Source organism: Schistocerca gregaria, chromosome 7 (assembly GCF_023897955.1).
Source record: "Schistocerca gregaria isolate iqSchGreg1 chromosome 7, iqSchGreg1.2, whole genome shotgun sequence".
In the NCBI taxonomy this organism is placed as follows: Eukaryota; Metazoa; Arthropoda; class Insecta; order Orthoptera; family Acrididae; genus Schistocerca; species Schistocerca gregaria.
This window is the reverse complement of record NC_064926.1, coordinates 457,122,408-457,149,413: the sequence shown is the minus strand read 5'-3', so window position 1 is coordinate 457,149,413 and position 27,006 is coordinate 457,122,408. Positions and strand designations below refer to the sequence as shown.

General features: G+C 41.2%; 1 protein-coding gene across 4 annotated transcripts in view; it reads right to left on the bottom strand.

The window, feature by feature from the left end:
• Positions 1 to 27,006, bottom strand: part of LOC126281367 (myelin expression factor 2) — a 69,855-nt gene that overhangs the window by 30,949 nt on the left and 11,900 nt on the right. For all 4 annotated transcript variants that reach the window (XM_049980282.1, XM_049980281.1, XM_049980284.1 and 1 more), the window contains exons 3-6: positions 15,617 to 15,771; positions 14,710 to 15,057; positions 1,426 to 1,579; positions 557 to 712 (exon numbers count right to left, since the gene is read on the bottom strand). In XM_049980282.1, coding sequence (XP_049836239.1) covers positions 557 to 712; positions 1,426 to 1,579; positions 14,710 to 15,057; positions 15,617 to 15,771 — 813 coding nt within the window. The remainder of the gene's footprint in view (positions 1 to 556; positions 713 to 1,425; positions 1,580 to 14,709; positions 15,058 to 15,616; positions 15,772 to 27,006) is intronic.

Sequence of the window (27,006 nt, the reverse complement as noted above, 5' to 3'; positions counted from 1 at the left end):
TCCCGGTCATCACAGAGCTCATTAAAACTCAACACCAGAAGGGATGGCAATCTCTATGATGTGTTAGTTCTGCTGTGGCGGAAATGCTTTGTGCAGACTGCTGCCCTGCTTGGACAAGGCATGGGCTCATTTCCCCACACCAGTCCTTCCTCTCTGGCAGTATGAAGTCTAGTTCATTCACATTCATGACATAACTGCCCCGAAAAACCATTAATATTCTGCAAATTCTGTAATTATTGAACTGAGTGGAAAAAAGACAGTGTCAAAAACTCAAATCAGACAAGCACTTTGTTGACTGATGGGGTAAAATGTTTATGCATTTCTCAACATAAATGATCATTTGTTGAAACAGACCATGCATTCATATAATTATATTTGATTATTTATAAACAAATAATGTGGGTGCAACTTTTGTCCAAAATAGATTCTACGTTTTCAAGTCCCTAACTGACAAATGGAAAGGCCTACCTTGTACTTCCATGTACATTAGTAACATGAATTACACACTGTCACTTCAATCTGTAACACATTTAAAGAAATAATCAATTTTCCATACTTGCAACATCCTGAAGTGGAGCTCCGCCAGCACCAAGACCCATTCCTAGGCCTCTCAAACCTTCAGGAAGTTTCAATGGTCCTTCTTGTTTGTGTTCTATGCGATCCATCCTTACAGTGATTTTCCTGTCGTACAACATCTGATTATGCAACATAGCTGGAGAAATCATTAAGGATTATTATACAACTATTATGAGAAATACACCATGATTAAAGACAAACTAAACCAAGATTTAGAAACAGCAGATTGGCAAAGACTTCAAGCTATCTAAGCCCTTCCAAAATCTGCATTGAATGGTACACTATTATACGTGTCTTAAAAATTAGTATCTGTAAGTATTTTAATTTTGCCACATGCATCTGTGCTGGCTCATTCTTTGACTAATAATTTAAAGCACTCTGCTGGTATGTGCATGCCATTTAAAGAAATTTCAGTAACTGTCCACTGTACATAAAAATGTTGTAAATGTGTCACATAAGAGATGAAATATTCAATTCTGTTATATTTTTGTCTCTTTCAAAGCTGAGTAGATCACTTATTTTAATGATTCTTGCACAAGAGAGAAATGTCTTAATTCCTTAATGTTCACATGTTACATATTTTGCACTTACATTTTCTCTACATTTAAAACTCCAGAGAAAATATGAATTTAATTAAAGTGAATACACAGAACGTCGAATGTTTTATACACCTATCTGGATGTGGCATCCTATTAGAATAATCCTAACCAGTACAGTAACTGCCTATAAAATTAGAAATTTCTCCTGCTTTCCTAACAGTTGCCATATAAAAAACATTTAGCGGGAGACCACATTGATGTCCAGTTATACATGAACACACAAAGGCGCAATAGAAATACAGAAGGATACAAATAGCTTGAACAGCTTCCACTGGATGTTCATATTCAACAACGCCAAATCCCCTACTCTTGCCTTCTTTATCAGTACTAATTTCTGCACTGACCACTTTTCCAGCCAGTTTAAATACTTCTTTTAGCTTCTTTTCGTCTACTTTGTAGTCCAGCTGAAAAAGGAAAAAACACATTTAAATACAAGGGAAAGACTCTAGCATTAATAAAAATTAAATTCTTTTAACATTCAAAGTAACAGAACACACAAAAATAGTTCTGAACTGTTAACATACTATGCCAATATGGGCATATCTGTGACTTCCTTAACGATACGTAACTTTCATTCTTGATCATTTAAAACAAAAAGCAAAAATGCACTTTTGATTCTTTTCGATCAAATATCCATCAAATTTTGAGCACACATCTGTGATATCCACATTTCTTGTAATACGAGGTTGAAACTTTGAAAGTGGCAACTATTTATTTTCAGCTCGTAAAAAATAGATACTTGTTTCAAAGTTTTACTGACCTTTAAAGTAGTCACCAGCATTGTGTATAACCTGTTGCAAGCAATGTGGAAGTGGTAGGATACTCTTAGCAGTGCAGGTTGTGTTGACAGTTTGAGTACCGCAGTCTATTGCCTCCTGAATTTGTAGCAGTTCTGAAGCGAATGCCATGAAGTGTTTCCTTCAGTTTAGAAATCAAGTTGAACTCACGAGTGGAGGGGAGTGCAGTATATGGTATAGCACTTAGTAGCCCCATCAGTCAAACAAGTAAGTAACAGCTTTCACTGTACATGCTTGAGCATTGTCCTACAAAATGATGGTCCAGTCACGCAGGAAGTGGAATTACTTCTGTCTCTATGCTGTTCAATTTTGGAACACAACCTACAACCAGCTTAAAGACAGAAGTGATGACACTTTCTGCAGGATCAGACTTTTGCAGGACAATGCTCACGCACGTACAGTGGAAGCGGTTACTTATTTGTTTTACTGATGGGGCTGCCAAGTGCTATGCCACCTATTGCACACTCCTGAAGTAAGCCCCCACGAGTTCAATTCGATTTCTAAACTAAAGAAAACATTTCACGACATTCACTTCAGAACTGCTACAAATTCAGGAGGCAATAGACTGGGCTGCTCAAACTGTGAACACAACCGGCACTGCTAAGAGTATCCTACAACTTCCACATTGCTTGCAACAGGTTATACACAATGCTGGGACTACTGTGAAGGTCAGTAAAACTTCGAAAGACGTATCTGTTTTTTCCAAGTTGTAAATAATTCTATATCTACATCCATACTCCGCAAGCCACCTGACAGTGTGTGGCGGAGGGTACCCTGAGTACCTCTATCGGTTCTCCCTTCTATTCCAGTCTCGTATTGTACGTGGAAAGAAGGATTGTCGGTATGCTTCTGTGTGGGCTCTAATCTATGATTTTATCCTCATGGTCTCTTCGCGAGATATACGTAGGAGGGAGCAATATACTGCTTAGCTCTTCGGTGAAGGTATGTTCTCGAAACTTTAACTAAACCCCGTACCGAGCTACTGAGCATCTCTCCTGCAGAGTCTTCCACTGGAGTTTATCTATTATCTCCGTAACACTATCGCAATTACTAAATGATCCTGTAACGAAGCGCACTGCTCTCCGTTGGATCTTCTCTATCTCTTCTATCAACCCTACCTGGTGCGGATCCCACACTGCTGAGCAGTATTCAAGCATTGGGCGAACAAGCGTACTGTAACCTACTTCCTTTGTTGTCGGATTGCATTTCCTTAGGATTCTTCCAATGAATCTCTGTCTGGCATCTGCTTTACCGACAATCAACTTTATATGATCATTCCATTTTAAATCACTCCTAATGCGTACTCCCAGATAATTTATGGAATTAACTGCTTCCAGTTGCTGACCTGCTATTTTGTAGCTAAATGATAAGGGACCTATCTTTCTATGTATTCGCATCACATTACACTTGTCTACATTGAGATTCAATTGCCATTCCGTGCACCATGCGTCAATTCGCTGCAGATCCTCCTGCATTTCAGTACAATTTTCCATTGTTGCAACCTCTCGATACACCAAAGCATCATCTGCAAAAAGCCTCAGTAAACTTCCGATGTCATCCACCAGGTCATTTATGTATATTGTGAACAGCAACGGTCCTATGACACTCCCCTGCGGCACACCTGAAATCACTTACTTCGGAAGACACCTCTCCATTGAGAATGACATGCTGCGTTCTGTTATCTGCCACTATAAAAGTTCCAACCCTTGTATTTACGGCAAAAACATTTATGCCACTGGCAAAGTGGCTCCTGAAATATCAGAAGAAATATGTTCTAACCACATTTTTGAAAACGAACAGAGGTTTTCTGCACTTTCAATTCATATGATCCTGCAATATCACATTAAAATGAGGTAATTTTGATCCCTTTATGTACCACACACAGAACTGCTGCTCTAACCCTTATCTTGTGATATAAGGAAGTGCTGAAAAATTTCTAATGATCTTCTTAGTAGAATAACTGACTGACTTTGTTACAACTAAAGTGCCAACACTTGGCACGTATACAAAAGCCACTGGTAAATTATATTCAGATTCATAGCTACCTAAGTCACATAGGAAATAAAATGTTACTGGTCAAGCATAATTTAGTTTAGACAACCACTTACCTTTGGTTACCTGGTCACAAATTTCAACAATTTAGTAATTACAGTACGTGCATGAACTTCCCTCCACCTGCCATTGGTTGAATAGCCTTTGGAGGTTACGGATGGGAAGACACGAGAAAAATTGTTAGAGAAATACTTGAAAAAGAATGAAGATATGCACCTGCAACTTGCATCTTCTGTTGTGGTCTTCAGTCCTGAGACTCGTTTGATGCAGCTCTCCATGCTACTCTATCCTGTGCAAGCTGCTTCATCTCCCAGTACCTACTGCAACCTACATCCTTCTGAATCTGCTTAGTGTACTCGTCTCTCGGTCTCCCTCTACGATTTTTACCCTCCACACTGCTCTCCAATACTAAATTGGTGATCCCTTGATGCCTCAGAACGTGTCCTACCAAGCGATCCCTTCTTCTAATCAAGTTGTGCCACAAGGTCCTCTTCTCCCAATCCTATTCAACACCTCCTCATTAGTTATGTGAGCTAATCATCTAATCTTCAGCATTCTGCTGTAACACCTCATTTCGAAAGCTTCTATTCTCGTCTTGTCCAAACTATTAATCACCCTGGCTCTCTTCCATACATGGCTATACTCCATACAAATCCTTTCATAAATGACGTCCTGACACTCAAATCTATACTCTATGTTAACAAATTTCTCTCCTTCAGATACGCTTTCCTTGCCATTGCCAGTCTACATTTTATATCCTCCCTACTTCGACCATCATCAGTTATTTTGCTCCCCAAATAGCAAAACTTCTTTACTACTTCAAGTGTCCTTTACTAATCTAATTCCTCAGCATCACCTGACTTAATTCGACTACATTCCATTATCCTCGGTTTGATTTTGTTGATGTTCATCTTATACCCTCTTTTCATGACACTGTCCATTCCATTCAACTGCTCTTCCAAGTCCTTTGTCTCTGACAGAATTACAATGTCATCAGCAAACCTCGAAGTTTTTAGTTCTTCTCCATGGATTTTAATACCTACTCCAAATTTTCCTTTGTTTCCTTTACTGCTTGCTCAATATACAGATTGAGCAACATCGGGGAGAAGCTACAACCCTGTCTCACTCCCTCCCCAAACACTGCTTCCCTTTTCATGCTCCTTGACTAACTGCTGTCTGCTTTTTGGAAAAATTGTAAATAGCCTTTCGCTGGCTGTATTTTACCCCTGCACCTTCAGAATTTGAAAGAGTATTCCAGTCAACATTGTCAAAAGCTTCTCCAAGTCTACAAATGTTCCCATGTTTCTATGGAATCCAAACTGATCTTCCCCAAGGTCTGCTTATACCAGTTTTTCCATTCGTCTGTAAAGAATTCGAGTTAGTATTTTGCAGCCATAACTTATTAAACTGATAGTTTGGTAATTTTCACATTTGTCAACACCTGCTTTCTTTGGGATTGGAATAATTATATTCTTCTTGAAGTCTGAGGGTATTTCGCCTGTCTCGTGCATCTTGCTCACCAGATGGTAGAGGTTTGTCAGGACTCTCTCCCAAGGCCGTCAGTAGTTCCAATGGAATGTTGTCTATTCCCGGGGCCTCGTTTCAACTCAGGTCTTTCAGTGCTCTGTCAAACTCTTCATGCAGTATCGTATCTCCCATTTCATCTTCATCTACATCCTCTTGCATTTCCATTTTCCTCAAGTACATTGCTCTTGTATATATAGTCCTTCCACCTGAGCTCTTGATATTCATGCTAGTGGCTCTTTTCTCCAAAGGTCTCTAATTTTCCTGTAGGCAGTATCTATCTTACCCCTAGTGAGAAGCCTCTACATCCTTACATTTGTCTTCTAGCCATACCTACTTAACCACTTTGCACTCCCTGTTGATCTCCTTTTTGACACATCTGTATTCCTTTTTGCCTGCTTTATTTACTGCATTTTTATATTTTCTCCTTTCATCAATTGAACTCAATATTTCTTCTGTTACCCAAGGATTTCTATTAGCCCTCGTCTTTTTATCTTCTGCTGCCTTCCCTACTTCATCCCTCAGAGCTAGCCATTCTTCTTCTACTGTACTTCTGTCCCCCATACCTGTCAATTGTTCCCTTATGCTCTCCCTGAAACTCTGTACAACCTCTGGTTCTTTCTGTTTATCCAGGTCCCATCTTCTTAAATTCCCACCTTTTTGCAGTTTCTTCAGTTTTAATCTACAGTTCATAACCAATAGATTGTGGTCAGAGTCCACATCTGACCCTGGAAAGTCTTACAATTAAAACCTGGTTCCTAAATCTGTCTTACCATTATATAATCTGACACCTTCTAATATCTCCAGGATTCTTGTATGTATACAACCTTCTTTTATGATTCTTGAACGAAGTGTTAGCTATGATTAAGTTATGCTCTGTGCAAAACTCTAACAGGCGGCTTCCTCATATCTTACCCCCAATCCATATTCACTTACTACTTTTCCGTATCTCAGTTTTCCTACTCTCTTAATTCCAGTCACCCATGACTATTAAAATTTCATCTCCTTTCACTACCTGAATAATTTCTTTTATCTCATCATCATACATTTCATCAATTTATTCATTATCTGCAGATCTAGTTGGCATATAAACTTATACTACTGTAGTAGGTGTGGGCTTTGTGGCTATCTTGGCCACAATAATGTGTTCACTATGCTGTTTGCAGTAGCTTACTCCTATTTTTTACTCATTATTAAACCTACTCCTGTACTGTAACCCTACTGTATCAGTGTCAACTTCACCCTGTGATTATGATTGTATGCAGAGGACATCCATTTCCCAGTATCTGTCACATAATACATGGCAGTTTCCTTTATGGTTCGTATATGCACTTAACAGTGTTTGTCTGCTAGCTAAGGCTGACATCACTGGCAGCACTGATAAAACTACTACTACATATGAGGTGAGTCAATTCTGATCAACAGAGCTACCCTCCTTAACTGACATGCTATGCATTTAGTGTGTGTAACATGTCTGTAGCCTTATATTAAGTGACCGAAGTGTGTCATTTGTTCCTCCTTTGAAGTTTTGTTTCCTTTCCTATTTTTAAGTTAGAAAATACGGATGTTACCAAAAAAGACACTTTCAATGGAAAGAAAGAAAATTTTTTGAAAGAGTTAAAGTTGATCGTGGCACTAGCAGAGACTATAGGAAGACCTGTGTACAAGCTGAACAAAATCATTGAAAATAGGCTATTTTTTTAAGTACAAGCACAACTGGGCCACAAACAATAAAATATGCCAGTTAGTCTAAATATTCACAACTAGAAGGAATTGTGAAGAACTGGTTTCAGACAGCATATGTTTTGAACATTACAGTGAACAGCGTGATATAACACAAAAATGCACTATAAGTCACCAACGTGCTCGAGATCAAGGGCTTCAGCATATCAATGGGTATACTGATAGGTTTAAGAACCTGTACAATGTTGTGTACAAAACGATGTGGCAAAGGAAAGAGTGTAGATACAAAATATGTTAGTGAATGGCAGAATGGCAGGTTATAAGAACAAATGAAGAAATATAAACCAAAGGAACAATCAATTATTAATAAAATTACTTTCAACATTAATGATGCTGGTATCTCTTTTGGCATCCTGCCAAACAAAACTTTTGCCTTCAAAGGTGAAAACTGCCATGAAGGCAAAGTTAACTGCTGAAATGCTGATGGCCACAGAAAAATTAAACCATTTGTGACTGACAAATCAAAAAAAACAGCATTATTTTAAAGAGGTAGGAACACTGCCAACAGACTACAGACTACAGCACCAGTGTGGTTGACGCCAGAATTATTCTAGAAGCAATTACATTGGCTTGATGGAATAATTTGAACACCCAACAGTAAATTTCTGATTAGTAAATTGTTGCCCTGCATATTAAAAAAAATTAAGTTTACATTAGTGCAATTGTAGTTTCTGCTGATAAACTTCATGACCAACTTACAACCCTCAGATTTGGGTTTTGCCCATGCCTTCAAAGACTACAGGAAATGAATTGTGCAGCAGGTATTAACTTTGAAAGAGGCTGGCAAAAACAGACTTCTCGAAAGTGTGTACTTTAGAAATTATATTCCTGCTGCAGATGTCTATGACAACACTTTCCACTGTGTTTACGAACTTAAAAACCACACAGGAAATTAACTAAAAAATTAAAATAACCAACAATTTTCGATTTCTTTGTTCGAAGTAGTAACTACTGTACCCATTTATTCACAACACATTTACGTTAAAACCTCAAATTAAAGGTCAGTATAAAACAATTTTTACTGTTTTACTAAAATGGTTGTTAAAAGGCTAAAATTTAATATGGTACCCTCCCCCCCTGTAATCTTGACTGGGGATACAGGCCAAATTGTACCGTACCTGCACATCTAGGTTGATTTGGAAGTTGCAACTTGGTTGCTGGTTTACGAAGACAGTGAGTGTGTTATAAAGACTGCAGTGACATATCTGTGGTGTATTACGTATTTAATGCACTTTAACAGTATTTCACAGTTTTCTTAACGAAGTGTAGAACAGCTACATAAATCTAGGCTACTGTATACACCTGCTTAAGTCACTTTTGCAAGATGCAGTTTAGATTTTCAACACTATAAAAGTGAGCTGCACTTTTTGTAAGCTGTGAGTTTAAATAATAAAAAGCCAAACAAATCACCTTAGCTTTGCAAACAAGTAAATCAACAGGAGACTGCTGCTCGATTTGCATTATTTTTAGTGTAATTTGCTGGCTAAAGTGTCACTAAATTTCATGTCAGCTACTAAATGTAGCAAAAAACTCAAGTAACTTTTATTAAATAATAAACAAGGCCTTTATTAGTACTTTTGATGCCCATTGACATATGAAACATACATTCTAAGGGGGGCTCTGTATGTAATCTGTACAAGTTATTTCCCATGTTTTACACCATTATTTTCAAGTAATTTGGAAATGGTAAAAATGGTTTTTACTGCAATACAAAGTTTTCTTTGTATAGTTCATGTATCTTTCAAAGTTTGATTCATCTCCAAAATTGTACGTCCAGTGATATCTGTCAGAGATAAAATACAAATGTAACCATCAAGGCTGTAGAGTGACATTTGTAGGTGTGGACCACTACTAGCTGAAATAACTTTTAGAAATTTTTTATTAAAACTTTTTATTCACTGGTCGCGATCTGAGAGACTGGAATGTGATGAGAAGGCCAGGGGGTGATCGAGTACAGTACCACAAATCTGACAAAGAGCACAAAACCTGTAACAATCTCTACGCGTGTGTCAGTGCATACATTTCTGAATTTAGACTTCTAGGCATTGTAAATACCCCAGGACTTAAAATTACAATCTAACACTGAATTTCAGACATCCACTTTTCACTGTATGGTAGTACAGCGAAATAATATAAGAAGTCCACCAATATTTGAAAGACTTCATTTCAGCGTGTGGAACCATTCTGAACTTTAAATTCTGGCATGAGATGTTCCTATTTAAAATTCCAAACTTAATTCAACATTTATATAGATCAAGAATGAGATTTTCACTCTGCAGCAGAGTGTGCGCTGATATGAAACTTCCTGGCAGATTAAAACTGTGTGCCCGACCGAGACTCGAACTCGGGACCCTTGCCTTTCGCGGGCAAGTGCTCCACCAACTGAGCTACCGAAGCACGACTCACGCCCGGCACTCACAGCTTTACTTCTGCCAGTATCCGTCTCCTACCTTCCAAACTTTACAGAAGCTCTTCTGCGAACCTTGCAGAACTAGCACTCCTGAAAGAAAGGATACTGCGGAGAAGGTTTGGAAGGTAGGAGACGGATACTGGCAGAAGTAAAGCTGTGAGTGGCGGGCGTGAGTCGTGCTTCGGTGGCTCAGTTGGTGGAGCACTTGCCCGCGAAAGGCAAGGGTCCCGAGTTCAAGTCTCAGTCGGGCACACAGTTTTAATCTGCCAGGAAGTTTCATTTATATAGATGTTCCTATTTAAAATTCCAAACTTAATTCAACATTTATATCACCAGACAGCATTTTTCTTTAAGTTGCACTGCATTTTTCTTTGCTTATTCCTACTTAACATGTCTCATGCAATTGGGGTTCACCCACCACAACAAAGGTGAAAGTCAGATAACAGAGAAAGGGTTTTGAAACTCAAAGCTACAGAAAACAACCCACATACAACATCAACTGATGAATATATGTTTATCAAATGATGCAGTTACAAACAACTATTCAACAACAGCATGAACACATTTACTGTAAAATGTCTACTTCCAATGCAGTGATTACAGAAGACAGTACCTGGGAACAACAAATTTGACCCTGTGAGGATGCAAATTAAACAACAAGACTGTTGTGTGATGAGACAAGTAAGTGCATTATTATTGGCCAATGTATATATTTAAATTTGGGTATGTCGGCAAAATATCATCATGCCGACTACCTCTGCCCTACTATGAAGTATGGAAAGGGGTTATACAACTACAATCCATTTATCATACGAATAAACCTGAGGTAAATAAACACAAACACAATGAGTGGTCAAAAAAGCCATAGTGTACACACACACACACTGGAGCTACAGTCCTGGAAGTAGGTCCTATTTATGTATTAGATATATTATTACTACGTTACGATAAGGGGAGTTAAACCAGAAATTTTTTCATGTCTTCAGATTTTTATCCAATGATAAAATTTGCAATTATCCAAATAAAATGATTATATATATCACATGGGAAGTATTTTAGTTTTTGAGTATACCCTACACCTACATGCATCACTTCAAGATCTCAAACTCTGTATTTTTTATATAGAAGGCAGTGCATTGCTGTATTATTATAAAGGTTAAATTACATGTTTGTAATGGTAGGAGGATGGGTACCAGTTTGAGAAAGTTGAAACAGAGCTTGAGAGATAAACTGACAGGCGAAATGATTGATGAACTACAGCAGTATTATGGGACAGCCATTAGAAATAATACTGAGGATTTGTTGAAAATGCAGCAGGCAGTATGGGCTACCTTCTTCCGCTGACTGTCAACTGATGAAAAACCAATACACCACCTTTGCCCTCCCGGACCGGATTCATGGTGCAATTATCGCAATGCCCAGTACTCTTACAGTTCATACAGCCATAAAATTCCATCCCAGCAGCAGTCACGGTGTAAGCATACTGTCATATCGCTGGCTTTGTTGGGAGTATCTTTGCGAGCAGCCATGTCTGCAGAGTCGAGTGCGGGACACGGAACTGATATGTTGTGTAGTGTGTAGCTCTGCTTGTGAGAGGCACGTTAGTATGGAAGTTGAAGTGCTCCTACCAGTGCTATTATAGTAAAGTGATGATATATGGAAACAGCTCAGAGGAAAGTGTGTCAGGAAATAACTGAAAATAAGCAGTGCCGTCAATAATGTATTAATGTATCTTCTCGTTGCGTGTCGCACAGCATCTATCATCCGCGCCGTGTTCAGTCTCCCGGAATTAACGAACGTGAATCAGTAAAAATTAGTTACCATAGAAGAGTGTAGTCAGGTACCAGTGTGTTGTAGCGAGTGTGAGGACGTGCATTCGGTCATCGCGTTCCGCATATCTACAATCAGTCGCACACAATACTTACTTACACACTTGTACAAGTGAGAGCCAAGAAACTAAAAAATTAACTTTACAAACTGTTATATCATTACTAGTGTCAAGGAGGACTATTACCAGATATCTGAATATGTGACGAGTGTAAAAACTTTCATTTGATCATTCGGCTTCAGAATCATCATCATCATCATCATCATCATCATCATCATCATCATCATCATCATCATCATCATCAATCACCCGCGTCGTGTCGGTTACGCATACGCTCGCCTTGAGTGATATTGTGGACAGTTAATCATCAAGATTGTTAATTGGGATTAACATGTACGACTTAGAATGTAAACAGTGCAATCTGTAACTTTCTTTTATCGTCTCAGAATATATTTGCTCATACCAGATGTCAGACAGTATTGTGTTTTAATGTCAAGTGGCTCCCCTAAACCCGTATTTCAATAGATAATTTCAGGCAAACCAACAGCAGTGTGGGACAGGACAATACGACCGCTGCGGGATTATCTGGTACCTGGTGTGGACAGGGCGCACAGTCAAGCAAAGCAGCAATCCAAAACGACAAACAGTTTAAAGGTAGTCACCCCCCCCCCCCAATTGTACTCCCAGGCGTCTTACAATGGGTATTATAAAACCTATTTAGAGAGACCTGGCGTGTCCTGAATTACTAAAGAAGTGTCTGTATGGTCGGACTCAAAATCCCATTGAGTCTTTCTATAATTTTATACGGACTCACTCACCAAATTTTTTTTTGTTGCAATGAAAACATTGAAGTGGAGCATCAGTGATGCTTTTAATGATCGCAACACTGGTAGGGTGAAAGTGCTACAGCATATGGCAATCCTGGAGCAAACTGCATCAGAGAACTTTAACGAATGGACAAGGTTTGCCTTGATGAAGCAGATAGCATAGTTGGCCACTAAGGAGTCCAGTACGAAGAAAAAACTTGTAAAAGATCAAAAGGATGATGTACAGTATGGCGCTGGGTGCTTCTGAGTGACTAAAAATTTAAAAAAATAAGCTCATATTAAGTGAGTTGCAGTCTTTTGAAACTTCAGAAGCTTTTTCTGAAAATTTAAATTTTCTGTTGCTTTTTTCCTTAAATCTCAGAAACCACTTCGACTAGAGTATTCAAATTTTAACATACATATCCTGAGTCCACTGAACTAAAAGAACATGTCTTTGTATAATTGAAATCATTTAGGATAACATTCATGAAAGTACACAAAATTTAAACATGTAATTAAAAATGCAATTATTGTACTTCAACAGAATCAGAACAAACAGTTTCATGTCTTGTAGAAGTTTCATGCCAATGGCTAAGGTGGTTCCTGAAATACAGGGAAACCGAATCACAAATTTAACATTGTCGGGATAGGGTGTTCCAACTTCCCTTAAGTGAAACCAATATTCAAATGTGTTAACAGCCATCAACTTTCTCTTAATCACACTTTAGCTACATAGTTTTTATTTCAACAGCGCCGAGAAATAGGCTGTTCGTAATGTTTTTCATAAATTTACAGAGATAATCGGCTTTGAAGTTTTCCCAGCCACTGTATGAAACACAGTTGATACATAATCCCACACCACATGTGTAGTGCAGTTGGGAGCATAATGTAATGTTAACGAAGAACAGTTAACGGTTCGTTGGTTCAATAGTCCCCAGTATCTTTTTTTGTTCGATTTGAAATATCGAAATCTCAATCATAAAACTTATCACTTTTTATGAATTATGCTCGACTTCTTGTTTCTAATTATGTATTGGACATGGAATTCCTGTTTTCACTTCAAATACACATTCGTAATTATCAATGTTTTAAAAAAGACTGTTCATAGGAGTTGTGTTCATTGAGAACACACAATTTAATTTTTTAAGGTAAAAATGGGAAACAAATCATTATTTGGACTACGTCCATCTTTTTTATTACAGAGGTAGGTAAGTACTGTAGAAACATGAAACTCATCTTCCCCACAGCATTGAGCACATCATACAAATGCTGCATTTTAACATTTGCTATTGTACGATTGCAATATGAACCCACCAGAACTGATCGAGCCAAGTTGTGGGATCTGACCAGAGAAGTTAAGCCGCCAGACATACTGGAACTAACACAAAGTCACTGCTGAACGCTGGCGGGATATAGAACGACTCTTCATAAAAGATGAGAAATCGCAGTGCCTAGTTGGCTTCATGGATTCTGTTGTTGATAGGCTCCGTATCAACGTAGCACGTGACACTTCCAGAATGAAATGTATTTCTCAGAATCGCATAAGCAAGAACTGTAATCAATACCTTAAGTGGCTTCAGTGTTCAACAGTACAGTAAAATCCCTGTTTTAAGTTTCATCACTCTAGCTTGTAATTAGAATACTATGTCAGGTGAGAGCAAGAGCATTTTATGCTGTCTGGTCACCTAAGAAGCAGGCAGTAGTACTGGAGTTTCTCCAAATATTTCATTCTCTTTAGAAATAAAATGACATTCAAAGCCATATTGTTTTATTGCTCGTCCCTTCATATCTGAACTGCAACTGCTCACGTAATTTGAGTTAGTTGGACTGCTGGCTGGCCAGTGCTGTCCAAATTTAATGCGCCAGTAAAGCTGTTGTCCCACATTATCGTGGGATATGTGCATGTAACGCGACGTAAAACTTATATTTATGATCATACTTCACTGTACTGGTCACAGCTTGGATTCCACTCCACATTAAACGAAACCCAATGAGATTCAAGCAAACCCGGAAGAATACATGGTGTAATGTTTACATCAGGTTCACTCTAAGATGAGCAGAGCACAGAGATTGAGGGCGTACGAGGGTCTCTGCACATTATCTGTTATACCACCTTCACAGTATCCTTATCTGAGTAAATGGAGGTGAGTATTTCAAATTTGTCCTGGACAAAGAGCAGCAGATATTTTGCAGTTTGCAAGCAAACTGATTCTTTGTTTGTGTCACATAGATAAAGTATGTGGTATTAGTCCTGACTGGAGCAAATCAGTTTTGAAGTGTGAAATTTCTAAGAAGTAAATTTAATTACACAAAATATAATTAAATGCAACAAAACCCATTATTTTAATGCCACAAAATTATTTGCACTACTTACATTGGCAACAAAAACTCTTGTGTTCAAAGGGCCAGTTATCCAGAGAGACTCAAGAAATTCCGGACTAAGTCCATATGTATTTCCCCACTTGCTACTTGCAGCGGCAGCTGCAGCAGCATTTGCTGCCTGCTGAGACCCCAATGCTGGAAATGCTGTCTGCAATGGTAGTGGTGGAGCAGGATGATCCCACTTGGCACGGACGTCATCTCTCCCTCGAGCTAAATTACCTGCTCCCTGGCCCATGCCTGCAGTGCCACCCCCACCTACTCCACCAGCAGCACCGCCACCACCACCGCCACCACCACCTTTAATTGGACGACCATATTTGTCTCTGTCAACACCAAAGTCCTGAAACATTAAGGAAAGTTATACATGAGTTCTGCTTTTAATATCTGTCTCCAATGTTTTCTTTTGTGTAATGATAAAAGCAGTATTTGATAAAACCAACTGTGTCCATGTGACGAGATTAGAACACAGAATAATAAGAAAATACTTAACCCTAATTGTAATATCACAAAACACAGCCCTGTTGGAAGTGCTAAGTGGCAATGAAGTGGACACACACACACACACACACACACACACACACACACACACACACACACACACACAGAGAGAGAGAGAGAGAGAGAGAGAGAGAGAGAGAGAGAGAGAGATTATATATGAATTGGTCCAAGATGAAACTTGAAAATGACAAAATGGAGAATGCACTACAGCCACTACTGCCAATGTACATCAATGAAACATTCACACACTTGACATTTTTAACACATTCTATCCTAGAAAATTTAAGCACAGAAGCAAATGTGGTTCAGCTATGTCCATTAACTTCCTAAAGGAAAAGTGTGATGTGAATCTAAAATGTATATTATTTTGCAACCACTTTAAATCGTATAGAATGAGATACCTCTTTAACAACCAGCTTTCTGCCTTTAAGATCAAACCGGTGCATTTTTTCCACAGCTTTTTTCACAGACTCTGGCGATTCAAATTCTACTATTCCACAGCCCCGTGGTTTGTCATTTTCATCCATGAAGAGTTCAACGTATGAAACTTCTCCAACTGAAATAGATACAAATACTCATTAACTTACATTTGGATAGCACCTTTTTCTCTAGTAATTAGTATAATTCCATATAATTTCAAGAAAACATGACATGTAATACATCATGAGCCACTCCTGTTTACAGAGCATTCATTCAAGCAGTTCAGTGTTACAAAAAATAGCTGCACAGTGGCAAATACCTTACTAACTTTAGTATCAAAAAATCACTTGTTGGTTTTTCAGAACTGTTACTTTGAAAACACACACACACACACACACACACACACACACACACACACACACACACTTGTACTTAGATGGCTGAACACAAAGACATGACTAAGACCACTAGACATATTACAAGCGCAGTATCTAACTTTTGCTCTTATTTCGTAAGTAAGTTTTTCAAGAGACCTAGTGGGGTCTTCCATCACTTCCCAGTGGCATGCCATAATAACTGAACACTTGAGTCAATGAGAGTATACAGGGAAACAAATATCCAAATACAGCTAGTACAATGCCTTATCACATATTAAAGCTGCCTGTACCTCATTAAATCTTCCAAGTTTCCAAATGTCAGAGGAGTTTTCTATCACTTCTTCTTTAATGTCACAAAGTACCAGAGGAAAATTAATTTCCTAATCAGTTTCTCCCCAAAATTGGTTCCATCTGACAGTCAAACTTATTTGACTTAACTTATGACTTGAGTAAGTAAATGTCCCTGGTTACCAAATCATGATTACCCCCTTTCTAAACAACAATGCTGTGTACTTGAGTGAATGTCTCGGTTAATCTATGGCAAAGACAATAGTAAAATATCCTCGTACCTAATTTAGATACAAACAACAAAATTGATACCATTCAATCTTTACAAAAACCTTTTTAAGCAGACCACCACCTCTCCTGTAAAACCCTAACATCCAATGAATAAAAGAAATTGTCATAATAACCAATACAAGAGAGCACTTAAGTGTTTAAAAAACTAAAGCCTCTCCCTAACAACCTATCTTCTTTCTCAATATTAACACTATGAAACTGTTTCATACTCCAAATTTTATAAACTGTATCATGTACTGATGTTCTTTCTTTGTTTAGGGCACTCAACTACTAAGGTCATTAGCACCCAGTCACAAACATTAGTGCACTAACACCGTAGAAAAACGCAAGGGGGCAACATCAACATCAGAAAGTACTTACAAGTCCACAGAGAAACAAAATATTTTTGGACAAGTCCGTCAGTGTAATAAAATTAAGGACACGAGCAGCTGCTCGAGCATCATCAGCTAAAAGTTCCTGTAAGGTAGACGGCAGACCTAGACGAGAGTGAATAAAACGGGGAGAGGACAATAAAACATGGTGCACCGTCAATGGATGACCACAGGGGCACTGCGGGGCAGGGTCACCTGACAACAGGTAGCAGTGGCTAAATCGGCAATGCACACTCTGCAACATGGCCAAAATGACCTACTCTCGCCGGGATCAGTGTGAGAAGGTCGTCCAAGCCGTCGGGATCAGTTTGATAGCCCTAAGCTTATTTTCATGGAGAGAGAACCAAGTCTCATGCCACAATGATGAAACGCGCCAACAAAGAACCCCACTAACATCAGTTGATGGGACACAAAAGGAAGCTGCCCGAGGCAGGACGACAGCAGCCTTGGCTGCAGCATCAGCAGCTTCGTTCCCAGGCACACGATGTGGCCAGGAATCCAAAAGTAAGAGAACACGAGCGCTAGTATCAGCTAACGACTGAAGCGACCGCTGAATTCGTTGCACAAGAGGGTGGTCCGAATATGGGTCACGCAGACTCTGAATGGCACTCAAAGAATCCGAGCAGATGGCATAGGGAGAATGACTGTGGCGGCGGATATACTGAACAGCCTGATGGAGAACAAAAAGCTCACCTGTAAAGCTTGAACACTGGTCAATGAGCCGATACTGAAAGGTATCCTCTCCAACGACACAGGCACATCCGACACCAGCAGTAGTCTTTGAGCCATGCGTGTAAATAAAAACTTTATTAGCGAGTCTAACGAAGTTCGACAAACCCCGAGCGGTATATCAAATCCGCAGTCCTCTCCTTTGGGAGCGAGCCGAGTTCAAGGTAAACGCGAACCTGAGCCTGGAGCCAAAGTAGCATCGGGCTCTCACTCACTCGAAAAGTCGTAGGGAGGGTAAAATCAAGTTGCTGAAGCAGGCGATGAAAGCAAACTCCAGGAGGTAACGGGGCAGATACTTACAGCCCGTATTGGCGTTCGAGAGAGTTTTCAAAGAAAGAGAAATATGACGGGTGGTCAGGCATTGACGTCAGTCGGCAGGCATACCAACAAAGCAACATATCACGTCTGTAGTTTAGCGGTAATTCGGCAGCTTCGGCATACAGACTCAACAGGGCTGGTGTAGAAAGCATCAGTCACCAGATGTAACCCCTGATGGTGGATTGAATTTAGACGGCGTACGATGGATGGAAGAGTAGACAAAGCTCCCATAATCTAGCTTCGATCGGACAATGGACCGATCTGCTCGCCATGACATACTGCTGAGATCACTGAGGACATTTAGGGAACGGGTACAACGAGCAGCCAAGTGAGACATGTGGAGACCAGCAAAGTTTCCTGTCAAATGTAAGACCTAAAATTTTTGTTCGTCTCCACGAATGGGAGAACAACGGGACCGAGATGTAAGGATAGTGGAATAAATGGATTGTAACACCCGAAGTTCATACAGACTTTTCTCACCAGAAAAACTGAAACCGTTAGCGACACTCCAGGAATATAGACGGTCTAGGCAACACGAGCCTGAAACGTCAGCGGGAGGGCTATCCATTATTGGACTGATAGCTATGGCATAAAGGGCCACGCTCAAAACAGAGCCCTGGGCATCCCATTCTCCTGGCGAAAGGCATCTGACAAAACAGAACCCACACGTACCATGAGAACCCACACGTACCCTGAACATTCGATCCATTAAAAGCATTAACAAAAAGAGGGAGGCAGCCGCAAAGGCCCCAAGCAAGCATAGTGCGGGGAATGCCCACCCTCCAACAGGTGTCTTGAGGCCTCTCAAAATCGAAGAACACAGCCACCGTCTGGCGCTTATGCAAAAAGTTGTTTATAATGAAGGTCAACAATGTAATTAGGTGGTCAACAGCAGAACAGCACCTACGAAAGCGACATTGGACATTGGTAAGGAAGGATCAAGATTCAAGGAGCCAAACCAATCTAGAATTTACCGTGCACTCCATCACCTTGCAGACTGGAAGGAAGGTATTTGTCCTTTCCTGATTTGGGAATGGGAACAACAATTGCTTCACGCCAGCATGTGAGAACACGACCTTCAGCCCAGATGTGATTACAGGCACGAAGAAGAAAGTCTTTACCTGCAGGAGAAAGGTTCTTCAGCATCTGAATATGGATACCATCAGGCCCCGGTGCAGAGGATTGGGACCAATAGACTGCACGAGTTCCCGCATGGTGAACTGGACTGAAGAAAGAAAGACGAAAGAAGGTGGCCATACCACCTCCAATTGTGTCTGGGGGAGCAAAGCAGTGTGGTAATGGGCAGAGCTCGGAACATCCGCGAAAAAGCGGCTCAAGGCATTTGAGGCATCCTCAGGATCCACAAGAACGTCATTCACTACAGTCCGGGCAGAAATTGGGGAGTGGACCTTGGCACCAGATAGCCGGCACAGGCCACCCCCAGACAACCGGAGGAGGAGTAAAACTGTTGAATAAGCTGCTGAAAGCCACCCAGCAAGCCTTTTTGCTTTCTTTAATAACACGACAACATTGTGCACAGAGTCATTTGTAACTGATACAGTTTGCCATTGTGGGGTGGCAGTGGAAGGGGTGTAAAGCACGTTGCCAAGCATGAATAGCGTCACTGCATGCCATAGTCCACCAGGGGACTGGGACTCTATGGGAAGAAGATAAAGTACAAGGGATGGAATATTCAGCAGCAGTGAGAATAAAGTCTCTGAGGTGTGCGACCTGACTATCGCAGCTGGAGAAGTCAGGATCATGGAAGGTCACAATGAAGGTGAAAAGCCCCCCAGTTGGCTTTGGAGATGTTCCAGCTAGTGGAACGTGGAGAAGGGGTGTGATGCAGGAGATGGATTGCGCTCAAGTATGTGTCAGACAGAGCATACCACTCGAACCAACATGCAAATTGGATAGTGGATAATGAGAGATCCAAGTGGGAATAGGTATGTGTTGCATCCAAAGGGGAGGTAGGTGCACCGGTATTTAAGCAGATTAGATTGAAGTGGTTGAAAAGGTCTGCTAAGAGGGAGCCTTTCGGGTGGATGCTGGAGAGCCCTAAAGGGGATGGTGGGCATTAAAGTCTCCAATCAACGAAAATGGTGTAGGAAGCTGAGCAATCAGTTTTATCATGTCCGCCCTAGTAAAGGCAGTAAAGGCGATGATGGAGTGTAAACAGTAGAAATGGAAAATGTGAAAGTGGGGGGAGTAATTCGGACAGCAACTGCCTGCAGATCTGTGTGCAATATGATTGGATCGTAGTAGAAATCATCCCGAACCAGCAATATGACCCATCCATGAGCCGGAATACCTGCCACATATGGTAGGTCAAAACGCACAGAGGTATAGTGTGCCAGGTCAATACAATTGCATAGACTTAACTTCATTTCTTAGAGACCTACAACAAGTGGGCAGTGCATTCGAAGGAGCAATAGTAGTTCCTCTCAGTTGGACCGAATGCCACAAATATTCCATTGAGGAAGTGCCATTATGAAAAAGAGAAAAAAAAGAGAAAGGGTCACCTTGATGGGTGCTGAGGGCTTGGCTTTGAAGGAGCACTGCTGCTGCAATCTATAGGTGGTGAGTTATGGTCCATCAACTCAATAGTTGTGTCTGCCACTTTCCTGAGCTTGTCAGAAGGGGCAACCTCCTCCGCCAGTGAAAAGCCAGGTGACCAGCTTCCAGCGGTGCGGCCTAGCAAAACTAAAGATGGCCAGGGACAGCAACCGCTAGGTGGCACAGGAGAAGAAATGCACCTCGGTGGATATGGAGAACTCTTTTTACTATGAGCCTTATTTGAAGAATTACGTTTGGTCGAAAGAACAGCTGATGGCTGCGCAGTTCAGGTACGCAAGAAATCTTTGCATGTTCTTTTTTGAAGGTTCAAGCATCTGATTTAGAGGACCTCGTCTTGGCAGTAGTAGATGATTGAGCCTTAGGGTTGGTGGGAGGAAGAGGAGACATTGATTGGGCAATCTTGGCACTGGCCGATCTGATGACCGAATCACTAAACGTTAGATCGCAAGTCTGTGTAGCTACCTCCCTGGTAGGCTGAGGAGAGGCAAGAAAGGTACTGTATATCCCTGCCGGAAGCACAGTGGGCTTTCTGCTATTGAATAACTTGTGAGCAGTTGAGGTTGCCACCTTCTCTTTCACTCTAATTTCCTGTATACCTTTCTCATCTTTGTAGACGGAGCAGTCGCAAGAGGAGGCAGCATGGTCGCCCAAGCAGTTGACGCAACGAGCGGACGGAGGTGGACAGGCGCCACAAGTAATGCATTTAACCGCACTTTAACAAGACTGCCGCGTATGGTTAAACCACTGACATTGGTAACACCTTGTAGGGCGGGATACATACGGCCGAACAGCAATGATCTCATAACCCGCACTAATTCATGAAGGCAATTGCACATTGTCGAATGACAGGAATATGGTTCGGGTCGGTATGATGTTCTTATCAACCCTCTTCATGACCCGATGGACAGCCCTAACTCCTTGATCAGGGAGAAAAGACATGATCTCGTCATAAGTTAGTCCGTCGAGTGGCCTGGTATACACCTCGCCATGCAACGAATTCAAGGTGCAGTGGGCCTCCACCTGTATATGGAATGTGTGTAGGAGTGGCTCGAAGTAATTTTTGGGCCTGGAAGGGGCACTCGGTTGGTTGGTTTGTTTTGGGGTTTGATGGGGGCTAAACATCAAGGTCATCAGTCCCTCGTTCCAAACAGACATAATTAGAAAAGGCCTATACAGTAAAAGTGTAACCTCTGCACCCAGAGGGAGGGAACACCAAGGGGTACAGAGCTAAAATGAACATCGCAATAACACAAAATAGAGGACACTTGAAAAGAAGGAGTAGAGCAAATAGTTGATAAGAGTAAACAGACTACAGTGGTTGCTGGATCAGGTAAAATGTCAACAACTCAACTACAAACGAAGAACCTCCAGCTGGAAAGCGTTGACAGAGGGTACCAACACAACTTCTTACCATAGAAGACACTATTTTGGTATCCACGTCAGAATTAAAAGGCACTGGAGTGGGTGTAGCCTGTGAAATCATGCGAGAGCGCCCACACTGGAGTGAGTGATAAAACTCAGCTACATGGATAAAACGTAGAACTGAGTCAGCTATAGAGGCATCACCACCTAGAATTAAAGGAAGTGCAGCTGGTAAATTAAAGGACTGCTGCAAGGGGGCTAAAAGGGGGCAGTCCATCAGAAGATGGACCACCGTCAAGCCCTGCATCAGTGACACTTGCACGGGTTCTCACGACGAAGGAGATAGCTGCGGGTTAACTGCCTATGTCCAATTCGGAGACGGCAGAAAGCTGAGTCCCTAACTCATGCCCCTCAAGGATGAGTTCCATACGGCCGTGGACGACTTGACCATGCGGAGCTTATTTGGCTTGTTCAAGACCAACCATTCAGAGCTCCAAACATTGCGGACCTTGCAATGTAGGGCTGACCGGAGGTCTCTTTCCACGAGACCAAGCTCCAGGGGTATGGAAGTGGTGGCCTGCTTGGCCAACCAATCGACACGTTCGTTTCCTTGAATGTCGATGTGGCCCGGGGTCCACACAAACGTCACTGAGTGACCACACTCGGCAAGAGCAAAAACAGCATCTTTATTACCGCGCACCACATGGTCCAGAGAAAAACATGGGTCGAGTGCTTGCTACCTATTCAGGGATCACTGCACATGACAAATGACTCCCCAGGGCAGGAAGAAAGGTGAGCGAATGCACGATAAAGAACAACCAGCTCCGCAATGGAAACACTGCTCCCACAAGGCAGGGAATGATGCTTAACGTAGTCGCCGTTTATGAAAGCAAACCCAGTGCGTCCATCGACCACACAACCATCTATGTAGATTATACCTGCATCGCTAAACAAGGCAAGAGCCAGTAATTGTTGACAAAGACCTGCAGGTGGAACAGAGGACTTGGAGCCGCAGGACAAATGCAAGCAAAGTCGCAAGTGAAGGAGGGACCAAGGAGGGGGCACTGTTTCCAACAGCAAGGTACCGTAGCGCAACTGAGTACAAGGTTTCGCTGGTCCTGCAATCGCATCTACACCCTACTGAATGACCTAAGGGTTGACTTATAAAATCTTGACCGTAAGACCTCGTGACAACAAGAAACTTCACAGTGGTGGTGGTGGTAGCAGAATTTTCGTAACAGGAATTTCAGCTAACTTTCTTTTTTGGGCAAAAGACAGGGAAAAAGAAGAAGAAAAATCAATTGTGGATGAATCCCCATGATTGCCAACGTCTCTGATGGCGTGCTCCATCGTTGTGCCGCCCCCCCCCCCCCCTCAGAGGGCACTCCCGTCTTAGTGGTTTGTCCTCAGGTCACACCTCCCAAGAAACGGACGGAGGGACCAATCTGAACGTTCGGAAAGTAACAGCTCAGGCAATCCCTCCCTGGGCCTTACCTTTACCAGGGGATACATGCGTGCCTTACTTGTTGACCCAGGGCGAGGAATTATGCGTTATCCCGTCACCGGCTACGTGTGCGAACAGTGGGTCGGCCTTCAGACACGCACAGGGAGGAAAGGAGAGGGAAGAGGGGAAAGAGAGAGAGGGGTAGAAGAAAGAGTCTCAACACCGAAGCGGAGAATAAGACAAGGAGAATAGGGCAATGAAAATGAGGCAGAGATAGAAGTAAGGGCATGAAAGCAAGGAGAAGAGTGAACGTAGGGAAAGACCAACAGAGGCAGAAAGTGTAAGACGGGGGAAAAAAACAATGGAAATGGGATCCTGGAGTGTTCGAAAGTGTCTCCAGACAAAGGCTCGATACATTACCCCCAAAAGAAGAGGGAGTTTGAAGGTAGGTAAGGAGGGGGAGGGGGGAGGATTGAGGACAAAGAGGGATGGGGAAGGGTGGTAGGACAGCCCAGAAAGGAAGGAGAACTGAACTAGATCGGGGCCACGTGCTCGCCACAACGTATCCACAAGAGAGATGTGGACCGCCTGGGGGACTGACTCATAATATGCACATCCCTGTAATTACTGTTAACTGAACCCACACAAAAATTAGAGCACTGATGAATGAGGATAAAAATTTGAAGTTTGTACTGTTATCCCACTTCTCGAAGTGATGTGCTGACAAGCATTTTTGAACACGGTCAGCACTGGATTGAGGTACTCTAAGGTTTGGATGTGTTTCATTTATGCACATGTATCATGAAACATTGATGCACTATATCTGGAAGCCAAGACTACACACATCATACAAGATCGGCCGACCTGCTGGTCGAGAAATTTGTCAATGTCATTGGCTCCTGCCTGGGAGTTTGGGTGAGTACCATAGAAAAGAGTGACAATGCCTGTAATGTTATGAGGACAAAGAGAAAACTTGTTATACTCCAAGTCAAATGTAATCTGCAAAAAAGACTTTTTTGGACTTTTAGTCAACATCAACGTTTGTGGTGTTCCACATGATACAGCACATTTATATCACCTATTCACAGAAGCACAATATACAATACACCTTTTTATCATAAGTATCGTACTTGTTTCACAATATAATAAGATTGTACGAACAAAAAACCTACTCGCCAAGCAGCAGCAGAGCACACGCATAAAGGTTTTACTTCTGCAAGCTTTCAGAAGAAGTTCCATCAGAAGGGTTTAAGGGAAAGGAAGAGGGTAAAGGGAAAGGACTCAAGAAGTTTAGGAAAAGGGATAGAGTTGAGAAAAGTCCCCCAGAACCTCAGGCCAGGGAGACTTACAGGATAGAATGAGAAGGAGACACATCGTGGGGACTGAACTGGAGAAGAGCTTTGAAGGTGGGAAACAGGTAATATGTTATATTACTGTTAGAACATTGTGCATAAGTTAGTAAGAGTGAAGAATGTAAGTGCATTGTATAAAACAGAGGTGTGAGGGAAGACAGCGAAAAATAGACTGGTCAGAAAATGAGAGATGTGGAAAACTTGCATGAAATTATGGAAGTAGTAGTTACTCCCACCTCTGCTACACACAATACACTTAACATTTCACTCCTTAACTCATGCATGATGTTGAAGGCAGTGCTCTGTCTTTAAGGTTTCAGGTTTTCAAACCTTGTCTGATGCAATCCCTCATCACTCCTCATCCTGTCCAGCAAGTCTCCCCTGACCAGGGGGTTCTGGGTGATTTCTCCAAATTCTACTCCTTTTCCTAAATCTATCTAGCCCTTTTACCTCAACCCTCTTCCTTCCCCCTCTACTCCTCTGCCGGAAGGAGGAGCCACTGGCTCTAATAGGCTACATATGTAAGACCTTTTTCATGCTGTGTTTTCCTGCCACCACTTGGCGAGTATATTTATCTATCCAATAATATTTATTATTTTCATTGTTATATTTTACAGACAATGTTGGATTAATTTCCAGCAATAACAGTGCTGATATAAGGTGAGCAAGATTAAGTAACTCTTGGTTATGCATCAGGCTAACAGCCAGTATCACAGTATAGAACCAGCAGAACATTGCAGAAGTTATGTAGTTGGCCTTGGTGTCTGGCTTTTGTGTTCACCTTCCACAAAGGCCTTCAGTCATTGTCAGCCAAGACGTGAAATTTAAGGAGACAATACCCAATAATATTTGAAGAGTTATGTTATGAAGTTGTGAATGACATCTCTAAATGGAGCTCAAAAAACAGATGTACATTGTACTTTGAGGGGTATAGAAATGATTAAAAGGCTAATGTGTTACAGACAAAAATGTAAGGCATACCCATCAACAGGAACCCAATTTGTTGCTGCAAGTTAGAGAGGTGAATTATTAGTGTGGCTTGATCATTTACTGAATGGCATTAAAATTATTGAAGAAAGTTCAGTTCCTACATTACACAGCAGAAAGGTGAAAAAATGGGCACCCTTTACAAAGAGTATGGGAAAGGGCTGAAAACAGTGCCTGTTGTTGACAGATGGTAGCAGTGAACAGTTGGAAGCATCACTTCAAGCAGTGTAGTTACAGTGTCAGTTATTTTGTGAACTGGTCAGTTATTTTGTGAACTGGTCAGTTATTTTGTGAACTGGTCAGTTATTTTGTGAACTAGTATTTGTTCAGGACTGCAAATGTAAGTGAAATCTTTCTTTCTTTTTATATCCTGATTACTTTAAAACAATTTCTCAGTGATATCCAGAACAACCAAATCCTAAGCTACTTTAGAAGCACATTTTACATAACACACTGTTTTAGGTTAGACATGATAGTGGCCATGTTGCTTAAGAATGGTTGGTGTAAAAATGGGCCCCTATTTAAGGAAGGCCCATAATTACACCATCTCTTCTCTTAAACAACGTAAGAGATTTAAACAATTTTATGGGGTTGTGGTTAGTCAAATTTTGTTTGAAGTTCACATACACAACTCACACAGCAACAATCAAACAAATAGAATCTTGAAACTGTGATAATAGACCCTAATGCTTTTGTTCACCCTTGCTTGCCAAAAACAAAAGGAGCACTACAAATGTAAGAACCAGGGGCATCAGTGGTATAAATATCAGATGGTATGTGCCATGGCAGCTGTGAAAGTATAGGAGGCTTCTGTGAAAGGTGCTGCAAGAACATTCATGTGCATTCACAAATGTTGTGGGACTTCACATGCCAGGCCCTTAGGCTTCAATAAAGAGAATGTGATGGTTTTCTTTGATTTATTGTAACACACTTTCAACAAACACCCGTATCCAGCAGACAGTGTGTAACGTAGACAAGACAGGCCTGCCCACTGCCCAAAGCAAAATTGCAAAAGTGTGAGGGATGAAAGGGAAGAAACAAATTTTAGCTTTAACATCTGCAGAAATAGGGGCTACAATCACATGCATTAGTGCTTCATGACATTATGTTCTGCCAATGATAATTTTCCCTAGAACCGACTTGTCCCAAGCTCTAATAAGCAGCTGCCCCCCTGGTGCAATTGTTAAGGCCTATCCTTCAGGATGCATTGAAAACAATTTGTTCATCAGATGGTTCATTCAATTCATTAAGAAAACACGTCCAACTGAACAAAGG